At 39.7% G+C, this 23,944-nt stretch overlaps 1 protein-coding gene across 3 annotated transcripts in view; it reads left to right on the top strand.

Moving 5' to 3' along the window:
- kcnn1a (potassium intermediate/small conductance calcium-activated channel, subfamily N, member 1a) overlaps positions 1-17,678 on the top strand; it is a 70,279-nt gene extending 52,601 nt beyond the window's left edge. For 2 of the 3 annotated variants that reach the window (XM_026312591.1, XM_026312592.1), the window contains exons 5-9: positions 9,303-9,444; positions 10,087-10,197; positions 10,977-11,104; positions 13,753-13,822; positions 15,872-17,678. In XM_026312591.1, coding sequence (XP_026168376.1) covers positions 9,303-9,444; positions 10,087-10,197; positions 10,977-11,104; positions 13,753-13,822; positions 15,872-16,177 — 757 coding nt within the window. In that variant the 3' untranslated portion in view covers positions 16,178-17,678. Of the gene's footprint in view, positions 1-9,302; positions 9,445-10,086; positions 10,198-10,976; positions 11,105-11,540; positions 11,793-13,752; positions 13,823-15,871 lie in introns of those variants that run through there. The other variant, XM_026312593.1, reaches the window with a different exon arrangement.
- The last annotated feature ends 6,266 nt before the right edge of the window (positions 17,679-23,944 follow it).

The following is a 23,944-nucleotide window of genomic DNA, read 5'->3' as shown; positions in this document are numbered from 1 at the left end:
CCCTGGGTCCTGTCTGACCTTCAGCATCTCTAACTGTTGGTTGGTGGGTTTTAACCTTAAGGGGTGGGGGGCTGGTGTGAGCCCCAGAGGCTTTTCCTTTTCCAGAACTGTTAAAAATATTTCTATACAGTCCAGTTCATGGATACTAGCACACATTGCTTCCATTATCTGTCTTTATTATTCCCAACTGGAGCTATAACCTTGAAATAGCCTAAACTGGTCAAAATTCAATATCATTACTAAAATCTGGTCTTTAATATGTCATTATATAAGACAGGAATTTCATATAAATTGCACTGGAAGTAACTAAGGCAGTGGACATCTGATACTGCACATTTCTAACCCTACAGTATGCTGATGGAAATCTGGATTTAAATAGTTGATTAGATGAGAACCGCAGAATCTCTGCTAGAGTCTTGGTAGACTGGTTTGCTCACACACCGTGACACACACGTTTCGTGAGCAGTGCATGCCATTAGTCCTTTGGTATCACTTTCAGAATAACATGTGTTCCCATGGGTGGATTTGTGTACGTTTGTCTACGTGTGACACCACAGATGGGTGCAAGCATGCACATGGAGCTGTGTATGCATGTGTGTGTGTGTGTGTGTGTGTGCGTGCGTGTGTGTTTGTGCGCAAGCGTGTGTTTGTGTGCGCGCATGTGCGTGTGTGCGTGCATGCATGTGTGTGTTTGTGTTAATGTTTTGTTGTACTTTCTATTTCCCCACTATGCTGCTCCATAGGGATACCATGTGAGTCCTCGTTCTCCAGCCGTGGAAAAATCAACTTGCCATTTTGCACCGAGCTGGCGCCACTGCTGCCCTGAGTGTGGTTTGGAGGGTGGGGTGTTAGTGGGGAGAAGGGGCAGCCCCTCTAAAACAATTTACCGTTGATCCTCTCCAAACTCAGTCTGGCAAAGGAGGATTAGGTAGGCCGTCTAGTTGGCATCAAAGTGGCACTATCCTTCTGGCCACAGCAGAGAGCAACGGTGTGAGCAGCACTTTGAAGCAAGCGTCTCTTTGCTAACTGTTGTGTGTTAGGCCGGTAGGGACTGGAGGAGGTGGAAGAGGAGGAGGAGAAAGAAATTTGTGCTAAAATGGAACAGCTCCTTCAAGTCACCTTCACGAGTCTGCCAGAGGGCAATATGTATTTTCTCATTTCTCTCTCTCTCGCTCTCTCTCTCTCTCTCTCTCTCTCCTTATGCAATTGTTATAGATCCACATTGCACAAAAAGTCTTTTTAGTAGCAACTCCAAAGATTTGTCAAGGAGCAAAAGCCTTTCTGTTCTGTTGTGTTCACACATTACCATCTCATTATGTGTCTCCCTTCACAAAATTAAATGAACAATGTTGTAATAGTTTTCCACAGACTTTTGTTTCTCCTTCCCCAAAGATGTTGCTCTAAGAATAAAAACAGGTTGTTTCTAGTGGCCAGTTATCAGGTCATTGTCTGTACTAGGTAATGTACTTTTAGTTTGGGATGTATGAGTAGTGTTAACAGTTCAAAGGCAGGTAAATGAGGGCATTGCTTTCCATTGTTGCACAGCTTCTTAGATGGAGACACTTGGAGGGGTTTTCTCAGTGCTGAATTGTTTCCAGTTTGTTTGTTTGTTTGTTTTTACACCCATGAACTGAACGTCCTCATCCTCTTTCGTCCCCTCCTCTAGTAAACATCGAAACAGCATGCACGTTTTCATGTTTACTTATCAATCCCATCATTTCAAGTAAAATTAAAAGGGGGAAAAAAGAGGCGCTTGTTTCCCAAAGTGCTGTGTGTGACTGTTGTAGCTTCTGTTAAATGTGCCGTTACACTGTCACAATGACCACGCTCCTGAGCCAATCAAAAGGCAGTATTATGTGAGATTGGACGAGCACGGAGTCTACCTGGAAAATGCCTAGATGGGGGGAATGAAAGACACACAACCTGAGGGACAGAGAGGGGTGGAGGGAGGGTGGAGTTGGGAGGCATGCTAATGTCACAGTAGATGGATTTGACACCGGTCACTGGTCCCCTTTCCCTTCATTTTTTTAAACAGCACATCTTCAGAGCTAACCTACCTCCACTAAGCTCCTTAACTAAGCTCCTTTGGCTTCTCCCTCACTTCCATAAGGCCCCCTCCCTCTCTCTCTCTTACTCCTGACTGATCCTCTACAGATCTCCTACTATACCCATCTAATGTGGCATGCTTTGCAGTTTTTCTTCATTTCTCCCTTACTACTGATTCCGTCCCTCTGCCTTCCCTTATCCATAGCAAGCAGGCCTAATCCAGCCAGAACTCACTTACACACTTGCATGCATGTTTTGCCTGCCTCCCTGGTTTCTCGCTCCTTCTTCTCCTTAACCGTTATCTAATGCTCTTCCCCTCCTGTTCTGACTCTGTTATCTGAAGCAAAATGCTCTATTTCAAGGTAATGTGAGACTGTTGTTTCTCACCTTGCTTTCTCCACCGAGCACTGAGGATGGTAGGCTACATAAAAAGATGAGCTTTTAGGAAAGTTTAGCTGACTTTTCCTCAGAGCACAGCACTGGATTATCAGGCTTGAGTTACAAGCAGCTACACCTACACCCAAGGTCTGACATCCAGATTGTGTCATCGCTTAGCTACAAGACACAAACAGCACCAGCCAAGAACAGACTGTCCAAATGTCTAACAGGAGAAACGCACATCACTCTCTCACAGCAACAACAGGTTTACATAAAATATTCAGCTAAATTTACAACTTTGCCATTTCCAGGCTTCAAATGGAGACACACACAGATCTGTCACTGAACACTGACACAAAACAGACAGTGTTGATGTTTGACAGAAAATGTCTTTTTGATTCTACTGGCTAAATTTAGGATGACAACTCTGAAATGTATTCATTACTTCAAAAGTTCAGTCTGTTCAAGCCTTTCTGATTATGACACATATAGTTCTAGTTTAAAGTTAAAGGTTTCTCTATATGGACCCTATTAATCTGACTTTGGCTTAGAAATGCACACCACCACATGTCAGGACTAATTTTTTTTTTTCTTTTTGTACTTTTTAAAATGTATTGTGACAGATATAAAATTGATAACATTATTCTTACCAGCTTAAGAGAATCATAACCCTTATGTTGCTGGCATCTGCCTAAAATCACAGTGGCTAGGTAGGTACTGAAGTACTCGTTTTAGGGCCATTTTCAGATTTTTTTTTGTTTTGTTTTAAAGATCTAATTGCAATGAGAAATTTGGGCCATTGCTGAAAGGAAAAGATGTGTAATTGTCTAGATGTAGATTAGCAAGAAAAAATGGCAATACCAAAAGTATGTTTAAGCATCTGGTGTCATTGCATGAAACTAAACTATAGTACAACTGTGTTCTTGATGCAGGGATAGGCAACTCTCAGTTTATTGGTACTTGTGAGTGCTGCTTAAGCTTAAGGACACCGCTTTACCTCAGGTAAAATCTATTATCTAAGAACATTAGAGCTACTGTAAAGCTTTGATGGGGGCAAAAACGCACTGGCAGTGTATAGAGGTAAAGACTGCATCACCGCTGCAGTGTTTTTTTGGTTTTTTTTTTCAGCTCAAATGAGGATTTACATTAAGTCATAAACGTGTCAAATGTTGCAACTAAAAGGTTGCAATTGCTGAACAAACACAATCATATTAGAGTTCAGTCACATCAGCATCACACTTCCACTTCTGTGCAGACGCAGTAAATTTTGTTAATGGCAAATACACTTCCTTCCATTTACAGTATTTGGACTATTATGTTGGGTTAGTATGTAGAGACTCACAAACTCCTAAATGCTGGGGAGGAGAGGGAAAGAAGACCACTAGAACAGCTAACTGTACTCAAACTCAGGACTTTTTGAATCATTGCTCTGGTATTATTGAAATCCTGTAAGATATACCGACAAACATTTAACTGATGTTTGATAAGTAAAAATGAATAATGGAACTGGAGCTGAAGGTAAAGAAAGAGTCTAAATGTTTGACAACTACAAATGCTGGAGAATACACAGACAGAAACTAACTAATCACTCCATAGGAGGAAATTAAATCTTGAAAACCTAAACATTTTTTTAAGCTGGTATTTTATGGGGAACCTGCATGTGGGAACATGTTAAGGAGGAACTTCACAGCGTCTCGGGTTCTAACGAACAAGCGCTACCTTACAGCCATACGTGGTTTTGTGGGTGGAAGTACAGCAAATAAGATCTTTTGTGTGGTGCACGGTGCATTGGGAGAACTGGGAACATGAAGGAAAATGCTTAGGTGTAATGAGTTGGCAGTGGAGGTGGAGTGGTGGTGGTGTTTCAAAGCTTGTCTGCGTCCCCTGAAGGTTGGATGCCTAGAGTTTGCAGCAAAGTAAACTTTAACACTACTGGGTATATGTTGAATTTCCCGAACTTCATTCCAGCTTAAGCACAAGCACAGGTTTGTTTACAGTTGACTTTAGTGTTGAGAGTGACTGAGATGGGGATTCCAGTCCTCATACAGGGTTTTTTTTTTTTTTTGGAGGTGTCTGTAGCCCAATCCTATCAAATATTTCTAATAGAATCCTCGCTATCTGATAACCCCAGAGACATAACCACAGTCCAACTCTGAAACATTAAGATTAAAGGCTTCGTGAAGGGTGTGTCCTGTCTGGTGGCCTTTAGATTAGGAAGGACAGCCGCAGCAGGTCGAAGTGCTCCAGTATGAACATTTGTGAGGGTGGTGCCACAGGAATGTGTCACTGACATCATTTATTTCATTTGCAACTACAAGAACCACTGTGGTGTCAGCTACTCTGGAAGTTTAATGAGTCCGGATGAGATTCACACTCACACACTTGATCATTTCTAGCAAGTGAAGCCTGCCTTGATGCAACACCTGCATGTCAGCGAATGCAAGCAGTTCTTATGGATTCACATCTAAGATGGTTTAGTTTGTTATTTAATTACAGTCATATGTCATTGGTGAAAAAAAAAAAAAAAAAAAGCTTCCATAACGTATTGACAATCCCAATGAATAAGTGTGTAGTTATTTTGATCCAGCATGTTGCCATGACCCTCACTTAAATTTTCATGTGCAGTCGCTTTTCACTGATAAAAACATTTTGCTCCCCTCAGTGAATATACAGGTGGAACAGGGAGAGATGTGCCAGGCTACAGAGATGGCAGTTCATTGTGTCACACTTACTGGAAAGCTGATATCCACTTTCTGTGACACAGCAAGCCTCTTTTTAGGTTTTTCTTTATTTCAATTATATATTTTATCTTCATTGGCTGAAGTACAATTACAAGACACCTTGTGAAACTGCCACTCCTCCTTGTTTGATATTCACATGTGGGGTCGTGATCTTAAATCCTGAGACTGGCCAAGTATGTTTAAGAATTCACTGACCACAGTTAAACATGATGGCTGCAGATGCTACTTTCTGTCATCTGCATATGTGCTTGAATTGGCGTAAATGGAGCACAAGTTTTTCTTTATTTTTTTTTTTAAAACCTGCAAACATATTACAAAATGCTCACATCCAATCAAGGTCCACTTTGAATGCGCTGCTGCTGCCTGCTTGCTTTGCATATTGTCTCTGCTGTAAAAATACTGTTAGGTTTGCAGTTTCTTTAATTAGATCATCAGTTTGAGTTTAATCTGCTCATGTTTACTGCAACTAACACACACCCTGATGAACATCCCATTATATTTGTCCCTTAGTTATCTCAGCAAGTGCTTGAATTCATTTCTATCATCAAAACTTGTACCAAAGGAAACAGTGATAGGGGAAGGGATGTTATTTTTCACAGACAGAATGTTACCCAGCACCTTTTGAATGTGGACTTAATAATTTTTAAATCGACCAGCTGAGGAAAATAGAAACAGAAGCATGGTTATTGGTTTGCCTGAAGGAAGGTTTGCTGTAGAATCAGGCTATTTGTTTATTTTTCTTACCTCTTAACAGATGCATATATTAGAGATGCAAAATATATAAGTGACATTTATATGTAGGATCCTTTAAGCAACTTTCTTCTTTGGAAAACACACTTTGCCTTATTCTAACGTTGAAACAAACAGTCTGGCTGCTTCACAGTATTCTTATGTGTAAAATAATTGCTGGCAAGAACACTTTTCATTAAGAAAATGGATTATTTACATTGAATTTAGAGTATTTTAAGGGCTATAACTAAACATACAAACAAATATACATGGGTCCAAACATTAGAGATGTTTGCAAGTTTCAAAAGTCCTACTCAAGTTTTAAGTTTTTAAATTATAGTCCACATGATAGCATTTTATGAGCTGTAAATTCCTTTCCTTTTGTTCTTAAACAGAAATAGCATACAGTAAATTGCAGTGTTTTAAATCAGACATTTCAAATATTCCTGATGGGTTTTGTGTGTGTGTGTGTGTGTGTGTGTGTGTGTGTGTGTGTGTGTGTGTCTGTGTGTGTCTGTGTGTGTGTGTGTGTGTGTGTTAGCAGAGGGAAGTATGTGGCTCATTTGATCCATCATTATTATTGTGTTTTGTCAGGGATTTTGCCATCAGCTGCGGCTCCAGTAGTTCCTCATAGGTGCCATAAGCTCATTTATATATACAACCTCGACAACACTTTGTGATGATGGATTGTTCATTAGTACACATAAACAGAAATCATCATAGCATTGGTTTGATATATTGGTGATAATTAAAAAAGACTGATGAAGATGTTCACTTTGAAGAGGCTATCGTTCCCTGTTATTGTTGTCGACCTGTTTAATTGCAGATCTAGACTTAGATTTTTTTACCTAATTTCTCATGTGTTGTGTGAATTGTGCTGTACTCCTAACTCATCACAGAAGCAAGGTTTAAGAGCTCATAGGGATGACAGTATTATTTTATACAATAGCGGATAAATAACGTAATCTCTGGAATATTTGAGTGAGTGATGCCAAGATATAATGCTTTCACTTAAGTGTCTGTCAGGGAGAATTTAACAGCTGGGGATAAAACTGTCTGCTCTAGACACTATGTACCTCTTGTCCTGGAATAGGTTGAAAGTGGTGCCAGCTCTTCTCCATGCTCTTCCAAAACTCGACACAGTATATTGAGAGCCTTCAAATGCTACTGACCAGATCCCAGTTCAACCTCTGTCTCTGCTTCCCTATTGTTGTTCCCCTATCTCCTGTCAGAGTAGAAATCTGTGTGTTGAAACAATATTGCTACATGCTCCTTATAAAAACAGGCATTAAAACAGATCACATTCTGTAAACATTTAGCTTGTAAAGCCTATTTTTGGGTTATTGGTACATCAGAGAGAAGACCACTGTAACACATTGTTCTCTGTGCTAAAAGATGCCACATATTTCTGCCTGCCTTGAAGACATGACTCACTCTCTGCACGCCTTGATGACAAGATGAATGAAATTAACATACTAGTCACTTGCAATTACAATATTTAGCCAGCTGATCAAGGTTAGCCCCCTAGCAGCTATCAAAGGGTGGCTGGCGAAGTGTCGGGATGCAGGTAAAAGAGACAGGGGTGTCAAATTCAATAAGCTTCTTCCTTTGTTACGCACCCAATCCTAACCCACTGTTTACAAATGAAAGCCTGTCTAAGAAGATGTACAGTCCCCTGCCACCTGGTGATCCCGCAGTAGTTGTCAGAGGTTGTTTTCAGTTCTAAATGGACCTCAGGTTTTCCCATCATTCCCCTGCTCTCAATATACTGGCTTTGAAGCATGCAGGATGCAGACATGTTTTTTTATTCCTGCATGGTATTGTACAGACTGCTTCTCTGCATGTCATTTAAAGCTTGAATCCCACAAACCACACACTTTTCTGTCGTTCTATGGAAAAAAAAAAAAAACAGTGCTCATAGTTATTTTTCCCCTTGACTTTGAGCATTAATAGAAACTGAGAGTGGGAGTTTGAAGAACTGCAGAGGGCATGATTAGTTTGCTTATGACATCTGATCACAATGAACTGTCTTGGAGGAGCGGTCATTTGTACGGAACCAACTCAGGATTTATTCTGATGTAAAGTGAAAGTTGAGCTAAAGTCTGTGTCTGGCCCCAAGAGTTTTCATCTGTACTTGTGCACTAATTAGAGGTGATTGTTCTGGGCATTTTGAGTTGACATGCTGGGTCACTGCTGGATAGTTCAAAGACATTTGCAATTCATGACTGGGTCAGTGAGAATACCTTAGAGAAAAGCCTTAACAAAATCCTGAGAAATTAAACTCCATCTACATTGTCTTGTTAGCGAGAAGTGCCAACATGTTTAATAAATATTTGATTTGAACTCTGAAATTAAATCTTATCTGATCTCCTCCTAGACAGCCCATTGGGAATAATCAAGCAAGTTGAATTGTGGGGAGGGATAAGGCAGATTTGCCTCTTTGATGGACTTTTGTCTTGCTGCAAAAGGTATGGGAATGTCATCATCAATCCAGCTTTGTACAGTGTGGTTTTAATAGAAATGTCTTTGCGTATGCACCGCAGGCCTTTGGACTGACAATTCAAGCATGGCTGTCAGCTATTTTCAGCCAACAACATGTTTGAAGTGATGATTTGCATTGCCAAACCTTTTTTTGTGGCAGCATACACTCTATGGACAAAGATTTAGAGCACACGGTGACCAGTAATCCTATTGTTAGTTTGATTTAAAGCAGCAGCATTTTTGGATACACATTTGTTGGGGTTGTCATAGTCAAATCAAGTCTGACCTGCGGTACTCTTTATCCAGTCGCTTACAGAGACATGGCCTCTTTGTCATCGGAAACATGTTTTCTGAAATTGTAGGTTTGATGCTAATGTGCAACAAGAGCAAGTGATTTGGCCATAGACCCATTTTTTTTTAATGCTCTGTATCATTCATCTCACCAAATGGTTAATTTTTATATTGACATTGAACATGAAACACGCATTTGGTGGTTTTTCATTCCATCAAATTCTTTAAATCAAATTATATTTGCTTTTTTCCTGCCTACATGTCAATTTAAGTTTCTTTCCCATTAAACATGTTTCTCCATTAAACTCTCAGATAGACATGACTTAAAAGCAAAGAACAACAGAAATAAATCAGTGTCTCGATACCACTGAATATGCACATTTCTAAAATTGCACCCTGAATGAACTTTGATGCATTTTTTACATGTCTACCAAACTGGCTGTACAAAAGAGCTGTAAGACTTCGCACCATGATTTCTTCTTCCTCGATCTTCACCACCTCCACCTCCTCCACCCACCACCCCTGTTTGGTTCACACACAGCACCACGTCATCCTCCAGCATGCTCACATTCAAGAAACAGTGTCCAGTTTTACTGACTGTGTGTTTCCCACTTCTGCTTCTCTTCATCACTTCAGGTATCATGACAAACAGGAAGTGACCAGTAACTTCCTGGGAGCCATGTGGCTCATCTCGATTACCTTCCTCTCCATTGGCTACGGGGACATGGTACCGCACACGTACTGTGGGAAAGGCGTGTGTCTGCTTACAGGGATTATGGTGGGTTCCTCTCTTGTTCTCTCAGATAAATACATAACATACTGACAAGACAGTTCTGACTGGAACAGCTGTAAAACTAAGCCTCAACTTAACACTCCACACTGTCATGAACTTACTGCAAAAAGAAGCACATATTTGAGCTAATTCTATATAATTTTACTTGTGGAACGCTTTAAATTGCTTAATATGTTATGATCTTGAGCAAATTGTGATTTACAGTCAGTGAGTGTGTACAATCCATTCTTACTTACTTACTTTTTTTCACATGTATGTTTTCACCTACTCTGCTTTTTTGATAAACTGATTTCCTAACAGTGAACTGTGAACGCAGCTTGTGTTTATTTTGTTATACTGACAGAAAGAACCTGAAATTGCCTGAGACTGTACTTCGTCGTTCATATTTTAAAAACCTCACAGTTTCACTGTTCTTTTAGTTGTATTTGAGTAGAGATTTAAGTGAAACCAGCCAAATCCAACCGACTGTTTATAGTTAAACATTCCAAGATATTTGTTGTTCGGCATAAGGTGTCAAACATGAGCTGCTCTTTATTGGAGCTCATTTTTTATTATTTTTTTCTAGTAAAGTCAACAAACTGTATCTTGAAAGCTTTCAAACAAAATGTTGCTGTCTTTATACAACAGGGAGCTGGTTGCACTGCACTGGTGGTTGCAGTGGTAGCCAGGAAGCTGGAGCTGACCAAGGCTGAGAAGCATGTCCACAACTTCATGATGGACACACAACTCTGCAAACGAGTGAGTCACAGTATACTGCCGCATTTTGCTTGGTTTTTACAACAAGGGTCACTGCACCACATTTTGATGTCATTTGTTTTTAGAGGTTTAAAGTAGAAGACTACTTTTGAATTGTATCCAGTGTATTAACTAATACGGGTTTAGAGTGGATTGATTGTTGGATTGTCCCCAACAATATGGCCTTTACTTTGCTGTTGTTTGTATGTTGATGCCTTTAGTTGGCGAACGCATGTAGTGATCTGATAAAGGACTGGGTTGAGGGCTGTAAAAAAGCTATAGAAGTGTTGATCAGATACGGTGCCTTACCACTCTTTGAGTTCATGAGTGATTATTCACGAGTCTGGCGTCAGTCAGCAACAGGTTGAAAATCAAGTTGGACGTCAACTTATCTGGTATGTGAGTACAAACTGCTTTCTTGAATACCCATTTCTGGCACCTAACAATCTAAAAGTATCCAGAGGTAAAATGTTAATGTTAATAAAATAAAGATCAGAAATGTTGGGAAAAAAAAAAAAACATCTCAAGGACCCACCACTTTACATGGTTTCCTGAAACATTATTTTCTATTATTATTATTTTCAGTTTTAGAGGTTTTCTGTATGGGCTGGCATTTTTAAAAATCATTACTCCGTTACTCATTACTAATTTTCATATTTCTATGTAGTTTGTATTTCTTTCAGTGAATACCATTAATCACGATGGCCTGAAATGGGTGTGTCGCACCAGTGCAAGCCATTAGGGAGGTCACTGGTAACATCATGTTCATGTTTGCCTCACAGGTAAAGAACACAGCTGCCAATGTACTCAGGGAAACATGGCTCATCTACAAACACACCAAGTTGGTCAAAAAGATAGATCATGCCAAGGTGCGGAAACACCAGCGCAAGTTTCTCCAAGCCATTCACCAGTAAGTCCTGCACTGCATTTGCTTTGTCTCTTCTAATTTAATAATAAAATCTTTGACAGAAAATATGACAGTTGTTTACCACCAGTCAACAAAGGAGAAGTCACTCAGCATGCTCTAACACTTAAATTACTCTGTTTTTTAAAAAATAGTTCTTAATATCTTCCATCCATGTTATTGTATTTAATGTTATTGGTGGTACAAAATATTTTGGCTGTGTTTTTAATAGATCTATTGCTATTAAACTGATGAAATGTAGTCATAGCTGTGAATATGTATTACCTCTAGCCTTTGTTACAATTACCTTTCAGTGTTATGCTCACACACATGCACACATGGACATACACAAGCAAACACACTGCAATCTAGTGTAATTGTCCTTCCTATTCCCCTCCCCGTCCCCCTCTCCCTCTGACCCTCTTTTACCCTGTGCTTTCAGTGAGAAGTGTAATGGTTGCACTCGTTTCGTGAATGTTGTGGGGTTAAAACTCTGTACTGTGTTCTGTCTTTGTTTCGCTCTATCACTGCAGAGCTCAGAAGTAAGTTGAGTCTTCTATGTATCCTCCTCCTACTGTTTCCTTAACATCCTCCTACTCCTCTCTCCATGTCTACGTTTGACATGCATGAAAAAAGGCGTTTGTTACCCCCCCAAAAAAAAAAACAAAAAAAAAACAAAACAAACAAAAAACAAATGCTGGATGCCGAGTTGTTTTTGTTTTTTCCTTTACTTTGGTGTTCCATTTACTTCCCTCTCCCTCCCATTTCCCCTTGAATGGAATGAAACAAAAAAAAAAAAAAAAAGCATCAACATTTTGCCACCAGTGTCAATATTGAGGGGTGTCTGGAGAGAACGTGTGAAAGAATCTTGCACAGCTTGAAGATTTGTTGGCCTGGCCAGCAGTTCATAATCATCTATGATGTACTGTACAATGTTGCTCATGATTAATATAGCTGCTCTGGAGGCTATATTAACCTGCATCAACAGATCTCATCCTGCAGTCCTGATGGTTTTGTGATGACATGAACACACGTTGCAATGTACTGTAGTTTTAATGAGGTTGAAATGTTTGTTGTTTTCTTTAAAGTTGATTTTTGCTTTGTTTTCCTTTCTTATATGAGATTAAATGACAACGCTTACACGACACTGAAGACATAACTCAGAAAGATGAGATGCAACAAGGTTTTGAGGAATCATTTTGTACTCGTAATGTGTTACACTAATAAGTAGCACTTTTAGCTCTTAGCCTATATTCTTCGACAGTCATAAGTGATAACAAAGTTGAGCAAATGGACACATGTGAGCTGAACCGTTTCCCGCAGAGATAGAGCCGTAAGCGAGCAGTCTCACTCTGCTCTGATATACTGATTTGCACATGAATAAATGCCCTTGAATGTCATCCTGTCTCATAATTTGCCGAACAGGGAAATTCTTCCTCTCACACATCCAGATGATGGCTGTGTGATGCCACCGCGAACAATGACACATTATTCACAACAGCGATAACAGTTTTTACAGTGCCACAATGTATTTGATTAGAGATAAGGAGGCACAATGTTGAAGGCATCACAAAACATGTCCAGCATATCATTGTGCAAGTTATTTGAAATGTCTATGTTGCGGTATGTTCAGCAGTGTCATTAGACAGTTGTTCTGGCAAGCTTCATCTTTTATCTGTGGCATCCACACACACACACACACACACACACACACACACACACACACACACACACACACACACACACACACACACACACACACAATCCAGCTTTGAAATACTCACGTTTCATTGTGCACAAAGTCACTCACAGTCACTGCACGCTTTACTGAATGACCAGTGTATGCAGTCCTACCACTCAGCTGTGTGTAGCACTGGCAAAGGGCATGGCATTTTTCCCCCCTTTTTTTAATGTCTTACTTTTGGGTAGAAAGAGATGAGACCGTGTGATTTCAAACACATGTTGGGGTTTTCTTGCATGGAAGCATATTGCACTTTGACTGTAAAAATGTCTTGTTTTGTTATACAATTATAATAATGCGTTTTTTTTTTTTGTGTAACACTGAGATGTATTCCCTCTTATTCAAAAAACAGATTCTTTTTGTGTTGTAACAAGATCATCTCTGTCAACACCGTCATTGGTAAATATATATGAGAAAAATTACTCCTGAAAACATCACACCATTATGAGAAAAATATCCTGTAACAAGAAAGAGACCCTGATAAACCAGTCTTTATATTTTTAAAAAGGGGTGTAGTATGCTTCTGCAATTTTGCATGTTTTGGTTGGTATTGCATTGAGCAAGACCATGAATGCTTGTGTATATATACATATATATACATATATATATATATACACACACATTTGTAAAGTATATGTATTTATGATGCATGCAGGTTGTTCACTCTTTTCAGTGTCATGAGTGAGAGAGCACTCCTGATAATGATGTGTTGTTCCTCCTCCTCCTTTCCTCCCTACTGGTCCTCTCTGCCCCTTCATGACCTCAAATGACCTGTCTCTCTATGCTCCATTCCTGCAAACTGCCATCCTGTCCCGTCTTCCATTTATTCACACTTTTTTGCCTGCTCACCTGCTCTTCCCCACTTCCTCCTTCCCTCATCTGCCTGGTTGGACCTTCCTGTTCGTACACGCAGACTGCGCAGTGTGAAGATGGAGCAGAGGAAGCTCAATGATCAGGCCAACACCTTGGTGGACCTGGCAAAGGTAAGTGTCCTAAATTACCTTAAAGAATGCAATATCTTATATTTTTATACAATAATCAGTTACATCTAGTCTATTAACAATCAACAATGGATCATGTGACTATGTATAATGAAAAACGGTTTATTTACAGTCTGCCTCACTCTGCAGTTCCTTCCCTCTGTAATCTTGGAGCATTTGAGCACTTTTTTCAAATCTGTTTTGTTTTCATTGTGTAGCCCAAAACACTAAATCCTGCTGACTCCAAATGAATGACATCCATTTGAAATGTTTATAAGGCATTGTTTGCAAACACACATAATGCATCAATGGCAAAATTAATTATCACAGTTTTAAAATTAAAGTAATTTACTTGAATAAAGGAAGTAAGTGACTTGATGTAAATTTTAGTACATACTGGTCCATGTATTCTGTGCAGGCGTTAATTTGGGTTGTATGAGTTTATCTACTTATTCTTCCTTGTTTTGCTCGTCCATTTCTTGGCATTCATGAAACTGCCAGTACAAGAAAGACTCTATATGGCCTGTGTCATGTTCCGATAGCCTAAAGTTTTAGGCACATTTAATTTCGAGGTGTAGTCCGAAAGACAGGTTAAGTCTTAAGATCATCTCAACATTCATTGTAAATCTACAGTTTAATTCTTGGTAGAGCCTGTTTTAAACCCGACTACCTTTACATCTACTAAGATGCCTACTTCATGTTCTGTTGGTACCAAATGTATGCATGAACTGGCAGTCTGTTTTTGCTAACATCTAAGGTAACTCAACTGAAGCCTGGTCCTACTGCATGAGAAGTGAGTCTTAAGTGTTTCAGGAAGCACACATTGTAGTGTGTGTCTCTAAGAGGGTGAATACAGACATGCCTCAGTAGTTTCTGTCATGCTGTATAGACATCAGCTGACCCACCAGAGCAGAGCAGAGAGGGGGTTCAAAGGGAGGTGCTTCTGCAGCCTCATTTGATGTGGATGGCATTTACACTCCAGTGTGTATTTTAAAAGGTTTTGAGGCCAGCTCCTTTAATGTGTGTTTACTTGCCCTTGCTCTCTATGGACAGATCCATCTGTGTGCGCTCTATAGTAGTTCAACGGCTCAGTGTCTCTTTATCAAACCCTATAGAGAAGTAACCCTTTGATTTCTGTGTTGAAAACAAGATACAAATAACCTTATTTGCAGTGTTGGGAGTAACACATTAGAGAAATAACACATTACTAATAAAATCTTGGTAATAATATAGCCATTACAACCTCAGTGATTCATGTTATAACAACGCATTTTAATTAAAAATTAAGTGGTGTTAGTTTTTTTAAGACTTTACAAACACTGTCAGACATCTCAGCACCTGTACTGTAATGCATTACAATTCAGAAATAGTAATATTGCCATGTAACTAATTACTTTGCAAAGTAATATATTAAATTTAAGAAGTCATTTGTCCAACACTCTCTTGAAATGTATGAAAGTGGCCCTAAGAGGGAATGAAATATCTGTAAGTTTTACTGATCCTATTACATTACATTACTATTCATGCAACTGTCATAGCACATACAGACATTATATGTAGATACCACATACATTAACACTGGTCCCACTGCATCTATGGTTGGAGCAATAAGCACCTAAATAATAGAGACAGTTTCATTATGTGAATGAGTTCTGTCAAGTAAATACATAAAACATTAAAGACCTTCTCTAGCTATAAATGGATTGAAAGAGCTGCTTGTTAAAGCGCTGGGAAGATAAAATCTATGCTGACTTGCTGAAACTATACAACCACCCTCCATACTTCTTCCTGTCCTGATTTTCTTGCCTTCAGACTAAGTAAGTCAGATTTAGGCTGTCTACTTATGTACTTTATGATGAACTGTTACACGAAAGGCCTTTTTCCTGGCCATGTTACACATACAGTGTCTTCTGTTTATTCGTTTAATTTCTCATTGTGGATACATAGGTGTAAAACAACTTTTTTTTCTCTTGCCTCTCCCTCCGCCTCTTCTTTCTCTGTCCTCCTGTTCGTGCACCTTCCCAAACACATTTACATTCTCTCCTTCATTAGACCCAGAATGTGATGTATGACCTGGTGTCAGAGCTGCAGGAGCGCAGTGAGGAGCTGGATAAGCGCATCGGCACATTGGAGGACAAGCTGGACTCGGTGACGGGCAGCCTGCAGGCGCTGCCCTGCCTCATCTCCCAAGCCATAACCCAGCAGCAGCAGGACTTCCTGGACGGCTTTGTTCATCGCTTTCGGCCTGCCTCACTAGCCTCTGAGCGCTCTGAACGGTCTGAGCGATCTTGGACTTCCACTGCCCGTAGGCGGCGCTCACCCTCCACAGCACCACACACTTCCTCTGACAGTGGATAACCCTGGCAAACATTCTGCAATCACCTTCAAGCCCTACCTTTCCCCAAATCATTTGTCCACTCATTCTGTCCCATCCAAAGCCAACCCTGTAACTGCTGGAGAATCCATGTCTGGACTAATAATGAAACCATATCTTGACCCCTGACCTAATCCATCTCTCCTTCCTCCCAACCTAACATCAAATCCAAAAACCAATTCCTGTGTGACTGAGCCTCTCAGCACAGGACTGGATCAGAGCTATTCCAAAAGAACAAAAAAGTCAAAGACTTAAATCAAGAAAAAAAAACAAATGCATCCAAAAAAGAAAAACAGAAAAAAAAATTTAAAATGACTGAAAACCGAGATAAAGTAGAGATATGGTTTATGTTTTAGCCATTGTATGGCTGTTCAAGTTAGCTTTTTTTGTAAAAGCCCTTGTATAGTTAAAAAAATGACTGTCAGGATCGCTGGGGTGAGAGCTGGCTATCACACCGGAGAGTCCTTAACCACGAGGGGGGAAGTAGGTCTGTGGAGCCGAGGGCCTCGGCTCATCTGCTGGCCCACTGAGGCCATGGAGGACATCAGTCCACCCATACATCCGTCTATCTGTTTGTCTAGTGCGGAGAGCGAGACAAACCATTGGATTTCCCTTTCAAAAGACTAGTGTCATGGATTCTTTCCCACAGGTTAGCGTGAGTGCTTTAGGACAGGCTTTGAAAGTTCTGACGTCAGGTCAGTGTTTGAAAATGCGCTCAAGGGGGATGGGAAACTGTCACACAAAAGAAGAGCAAAGGGGATGCATATGGCATTACTACTGGGTAGGAAAAATTTACACAATTGCCAACTTTAAGGTTTCAGCTTCCTTGTTCTTACCAAGGGAAAAAAAGAGAGCGACTATCTTTTTTAGTTACATAGTGACATGTGATTTTTTCAGTGCCTGAATGTATAAATAGTAGAGGGTTATTTAATTACTAATTTCAGAGCTTTTTTACAATGTTAACAGTCTGAATACAGCATTGCATTCCTTTTTCAGATACATTCCTCTCCAAAAATTTAAAGAAAATGTCTTAATGTAATGCATAACATTGCCTCCATTACACAGCAACTCTAAATGTTTTGAAAAGCTTTTTTTTTTCTATTTCTACTAACACCATGAGAAATGAAAAATGTTCCGAGACAAAGTGAGACAGGATGAAAGAGTATTTGTGTTTGTCGGAGAAAAAGTTCACTATTAGCTCAATGCTGCACACTCATACACACAACAATGAAATATGTAGTAGTTTACCTTTCACCACCACTAATTAGAGCTTCCTGTGGTCTTCAATTAATGGCATGGCTCAAGGTCTGCTGGTATGTACAACCACACAGACACACATCAGGGGTCCAACTGAGAAACCAACCCTGACCCTTTGCATGGTTCTGTGCAAAAATGACAATGGAACACAATCTTCTTTGGATGGCTTGATGATTTACATGATTTTCGTTTTGTTTTTTTGTTTTTGTTATGTTTACTTGTCTTTGTTTGCTGCCTTTCTACCTTTGATTTATTTAATTTTTTTTTTTTTTTTTTTTTTTAGTTTTCTTTTTCTTTGCTAGGATAACTAGGGTGTTAGAGTTGCAGAACTTAGAGAGTTGCAGTAATGTGATTCTGTAATGCATTCCCTGTTTAAAATATGAGGTGAAGAAAAATCTCTATAACAAAAGAAAGGATACAAATAAAAGTGCTGAAGAAATGTTTCATGTTACAGAACCGTGAATTGGTCCCTCGGCAAGTTTAAAGGAATAGGTCGACATTTGGGACGTGTTCATTTGTTTTATAGCATTGCCACTCTGTAAAATGTCTGTAAATATAAAGCTACTGGTAGCCGTCGGTTTGCTTGGTTTAGCATAAACACTTGAAATGGAGAACGAGTTAGCCCTGTTAGTACTTCCTACAATCATTTATACACTGCAGGATTTCTCTAGGTTAAACAAACATGTTAATAGTTGAACTTTAAAGGTGCTGGTTAGCAGATTTTATCATCTTTATACAGAGCCAGTTAGCTGTTTTCTCACCTTTTTCCTGTTTATATGCTAAGCTAAGCTGACTAGCTGCAATCAGTGGGTTCATATTTACCCTACAGTCATGAGAGTGGTGTTCAGCCTCTCCACTAACCTTTTCAAGAAAACAACTAAGCATATTTCCCAAAATGTCAAGCTCTTTTGTTTTCTTTTTTAAATGACACTGAAACGCACTCGCTACGATAAAGAATCAGTTCGATTTTTATAAGATTTTTTTTCAGAGGCATGGTGTATGACATATTGTGATGACTTGTAAAGAGAATATTACTGAGTTTTAAAGTTTTTTTTCTCCCCTTGAAGAAGATCACAAAGTCAGTAGGTTAGCAGGCTAGCATGCTGTTCTAAAGTAGTGTGAATGGTAGATAATTTGAATCCCAAAATGACGTTAGTTCTAAAATCATCTTTATAGCCCCTTAAAATAACAGACAAACGTGATCAGAGGTGTTTCCTGGATTTTGATTATTTCCAAACTCCTTGGGGCTGAGCTAGATCTAAGACAGTTCACTCTCCCACAGGCTGTGGCCAGACACCTTTATTTAACAGCATATTCAGTTTACTGCAAGTGAAACTGAATCAAGCATGAATATTACCTTTTTCCTTTCAATCTGAGTTGATGAAGCATGACTCTTTACTGCCCCGACCTCACGTCACATCTCGTGCAGTACTGCACTCCACCCTTTCAGTTTGAAGGGATGTTTTTCATGTCAATCTTTGTTTCAGTCAGTGTCATCCAATGAGTCAGGATGGCTACTGGATGACTCTCTGGTTGATTACAACCTGCCTGTTTGTTTCTAAAGTTTCCACCATTACATCTGTCATTGTTTAGAGCATCTCTTCTGTCACCACAAAGACACTTCTTAAATAGCCCCTAAAATAATAACTAAAAAAAAAGACAGTGAGGGGGAAGCAGGGGAACCTCCAGGTCCTGTTCCATGTTGCACTCAGTGTGCAATATGCAGGTAGGATCATGGTGTGTGAGTGTCTTCCTCAGAGGGGTGTAACGGTGCCAGTGTTAAAAACTTCATCAGGAAACAGTAAATACGATGTTGGGGGTGTGGGGGGTGGTGGGGGAGAATATGAGAGTCATAGCTCATTTACTGACAAGATGTTTATTTTGGGCCTGGGGCCAACGGTCAGAGTGGGAGTCCTATAAATATGACTTCATTGTAGATGTCGCCAAGTAAACGGGACAAATGGTGGAAGATGGGTAAAGGTAGCTGGGTGCAATGCACAGCATGGTGTGGAGTAGAAACAACAAAAGGAATATGAAGTGTTTGAAATTTGGGCAAATATAGAGACAATGTTTTATCAATTGCACACCCTTTTTCTGTTAATGGAGGTATGATTAGCTTGTGTGTGTGTTTTTTTTTAATCCAGTTAAGGTTTGTTTTCTACAGACCTTAACCTGTCACCAACAAAGACCTGCCAAAATGTCATTCCAATATTTAATAGTGACCCAATTTGCTCCACTAGGGAACTTTAAAAAAATACACAGCATTTTGTAGTGAATTGAGGGACCATCATGACGTTACTTCAATGATGAGTCAAAGTGATAAATGCATCCCACAATCTTTTATTATCCTGAAAATGCAGGCTTTCCTCTCAGAGCCGCCATCAAAACAAACATCTACTGACAATAACAGAGAAAAACTCCAAAAACTGACAAAATGTAACCCAATCATTGTTCTGTGTACACTGCCACATGATGCATAATGTACGTAGTAGCACTGGAATAAATCAACTTTTAATGGATGGCAAATGGGTTCAACATGTTCTCTGTATACTGTTTGCTCTTCCTACATTTCGCAGGTCGACTTACGTCCAAGCCAGGAGTGACACCAAGGTCAAATCATTAAAGACTATCTTCAGCTATGACCATTAATCTTTGTTTTTCGCCTTTCATTTAAAAAAACAGACATTCTTATGTTTTATTTTACATTAAACCAACAAAATTGCAGTCTGAACAGCTGAATGGTCTGACTTCTAATCTGAAACATTTTCACACAAGGTCCTCCCCAAGGAAAGGGGAGATGGCAGCAGCCTAAAGCCATGTTTGACACTGAAAGGTGGGATGGCACGTGTTGACAGATACAGACATCACACGTCTCTTTCTGTAAAACTGTGAGGCAGTGACGTCTGAAAATATGATTACAGGAGGATTTACTGGTATAAACATAAACATCGCTCCAGAGGACACACAGCTGCTGAGGCGCTGTTCCAAGGTGAACTATGGGCTGTAGGCGACAAACACACACTCACACACACACACACACACACACACACAGCCATTAATGTTCAAATAACAAGCTACTATTCATGTCCACATGCACAAACAAGGCCCAGCCTGGTTAATTACAACAAATCAGGAGGGACTTGGCAGCAGACTGATATCCTGCAAGAGTGGTGCCCAAAGTGGAGTCAGCCACCCTGTAGTTGTTGCTACACAACCCCAAAGACATGCAGCCCACAAGAACACAGGGCCCTACTCCTCGTCCTCTGTTCTTTTTTTTTTTTTTCTTGTAACATGATCAAGGTTTTTTTTATGTTTTTTTATGGCAGAACATGCGGTAATTTGTCAAAATTTTGTTTAATAGGTCCAAGTCGTGCATCGAGGTTAGTTACAGATGCCAAGAGTTGGTAATGCCCAGAGCAGGTAAGGCTTCCAGTGTGTTTCCCTCTTTAATAATATCATCCTCCCAATGAATGCAGTTTGTTTATTAAGCTCTTACTTGTGTTTAGGTGACAAAGACAAGAATAGAAGCATCTGATTATAAAAGCTCTGTTTTAGGGGCAGCAAAGGCAAGAGAAATAAGCAGGTTACAGTGGACTGAAGATAACCCTGGACTGTGAATAGACAGGTGGTGGGATTGGTTTGTAGGACCATCCTAAAGTGTAAAAAGATCCTTCGGGGACAGCTTGTGGCAGACAAGGGAAGACATTTATTGAATTTACTACAGGCCCTACTTTTCTCCCCCGTTAAAACCTAGCAGCTACATTATGCTTAATGCCCTCCCTATCACTTTCAGCTAATGTGGTTTGGCATACACTTGGGGAAATCAGAGCAAATAGAAGTATTGATCTTAGTTTTTGGTCTTTTTAATGCACGTTGCTGTAGTGGTGGAGAGTGGGTGTGAAGGGCCTTTTCATTCCATCAAATGTTTTTTGAGTGTCATTTATTTCAGCCTCCGCCACCTCTTTTTCTCTTTCCATCTTTCCACCTCTATCTGTATCGCTTCCCCTGCCACTCATTCCTCCCTCTCTCTCTCTCTGAGTTCTGAGGCCAAATGAACTGATACAAATGGGTTTGTCTGTTCGAGGCTGACATAGCTTCCTTGCTTCATTTTGCTGTCGAGCAAGAAAAAAAAACCCTTTTCACAGCCCTCAGGCCATGTGTATATGTGTGTGTATATATACAGTGTTTATGTGCAAAAACTTTGATACACATATAATATATACATAAAGACTCCCACAAGTCCCACATTTGACAGAATCATTTCATCCAAGGCTAGTAATTCAGATCTATGGTTATATCTCATGTCTATTTCTGAGTTGTTGTTTTTTTTAATAGATTAACTTTTTCCGTACAACCACCAATACCTGGCATCATTCATTTAATGAAATAATTAGTCGAGGCTATTGATTGATATAGAATATCACCAGTGAAGGAAATATAACAACATAGCAGGGTGGGGGGTAATTAAGAGTGCAAAAAATGCTTTTGAACAATTTAATCTTTATTAATAAATAAATAAATAAATTATTACAGAAATAAATGAGACAAAGAAAACAAGATCAAATGAAATAAAGCACAAAAGACCAGAAAGCTTAAATGCAATAATATGTTGCCTCAAATTCGGTAAAAGGATGTAAATGTGTGGCAGTGGTAGAGAAATCAATCAATCAAATGATCAATACAATTAGAAAGGCTTTACATATGGATTTATGTGCAACAGCAGCATAAAAAACAAATGTAAAGGGAAAATAAACATGTACCTCTTGTTGCTAAGAGTCAATAGAGCATGAATAACACCAGGAGTGTTAGATTAGGATCTTTTGAAATCTCTGTCAAACTAATGACAGCTTTAGCTAAAGTTAATGTTCGTGTGCTAATCAGGAATGCTATTAAAAACTGAATAATATGTGTTAGCCTTTAGCTCAAAGCACCACTCTGTCCAAGTGCAGCCTCATGGAGCGACTGTTAATCTAGTGGTTAGCGGTTTCTTTCCAGTCCTTGTCAGTGTGTCAGGGACAAAGTTTCATATTTAGTGTACAAACCTGAGACTTTAAAAATCAATTTAAAATCATAATTTATTTCAAATATTTTGTGTGTTATGGGCTGTAAGACCTATGTATATGCTTTCTTATTTAATTATTTTCTGTGTTTGGGCTCTGATTATATGAGCATATATAGATCATATATGATCAATACCCTCCTTCTATAAGACGTTTGCATTGTTCCACATGGTATTTGAAGCTGAGTGGGCTCAGCGCCTGCAGTAGAGGACATGCATGGCAGCAGCAGATGAGGCAGCCGCGGGCCAAGGCCACTGGTGGGACTCACTACTCACTTGAGAGAGTGGGTTGTTTATTGTGTTTACTGTAGTGTATTGGCTATGAATACTGCAGAAAGTGTGTGTATGTGTGTGTGTTGGGAGGGGAGGGGAGGTTGGCGGGTGGATTGGGAATAACTACAGATGTCCTTGCCCTGAGCTTTCTCTTCATGAAAATCAGCTCTGCTCTGGAAGAGTCACTGGCACAGACTGACGTCACATTATATAGCAGGAACGAGTCCTGGAGTCAGTTTTGGAGGGTTAAACCGCAGCTTTGGACATTACATTCCTCAATATTGAAATGTAAATTATGAATTTAGATGCATTTTATTGTTTCCTTTTCTTCAACCAGGGAAACATGACCAACGTGTCCTAAAACATCAATTTCGAGTTGATATTTGCAGGGATAGGCCTGATATAAAACAACACAAAGATAGAAAGATAAGGAGACGGTAAATGATATGAAGAGACAAGCTGAACTCAGTCAAAGAGACAGGGGTGATGATGGACTGTGAGTTACAAGACCAGGAGCTTGCTGCCCTCTAGTGTCAAGCACTCCAGCTCCTCCTGTGACTCCAACACAATATGACACAGCTGAGATGAGAATGAATTATTCATAAATAACAGGATGATAATGCAGTTTTTCACAGATCTTAGATACGCGATGCAATTGATAATGTAGTGCTGATATCAAACACACGCCTTTGTGCCTTGTCTCTGAAAAATAAGTGTAATCTCTTAGAAGAGTTAGCGTTTTGGAGCTCGAAGTGATATCCAGAATACTTTAAGTACTACTAGACAGTGCTAGGCTTGATGTGTACCCAGCAATCCCTGAAGCAGGATTAATGGGTGGATTATGCACTTTTTTTTATGAATAAAGTCCCAGTAATATGAATTGCAAGCAGCCTAAAAAGGCCACCTATGTTCTTTTACAGCTCTTCTTGTGGGCTGCATGCACTATTTCAGTTTAGCTCATGAGTGTCAACAGCACCCTCTCTGTCTACCCCAAACATTCACCTAGCAGTGCCAGGCAGCACCAGCACAGGGGTGTTTCAGGTTTAATATTTAAGCTTGAACTCCCTCCCCCTTTACCCCATTCAGTTCTGCACACACATTGGCCAATCACCATGTGTGTGCGGAACCGAGCGCCTAACCCTGGGAGTGAGTCACCTCAGAG

Source organism: Mastacembelus armatus, chromosome 17 (assembly GCF_900324485.2).
Source record: "Mastacembelus armatus chromosome 17, fMasArm1.2, whole genome shotgun sequence".
Classification (NCBI taxonomy): domain Eukaryota; kingdom Metazoa; phylum Chordata; class Actinopteri; order Synbranchiformes; family Mastacembelidae; genus Mastacembelus; species Mastacembelus armatus.
Note: the sequence above shows the minus strand (reverse complement) of the source record. Positions and strands in the feature narration are given on the sequence as shown.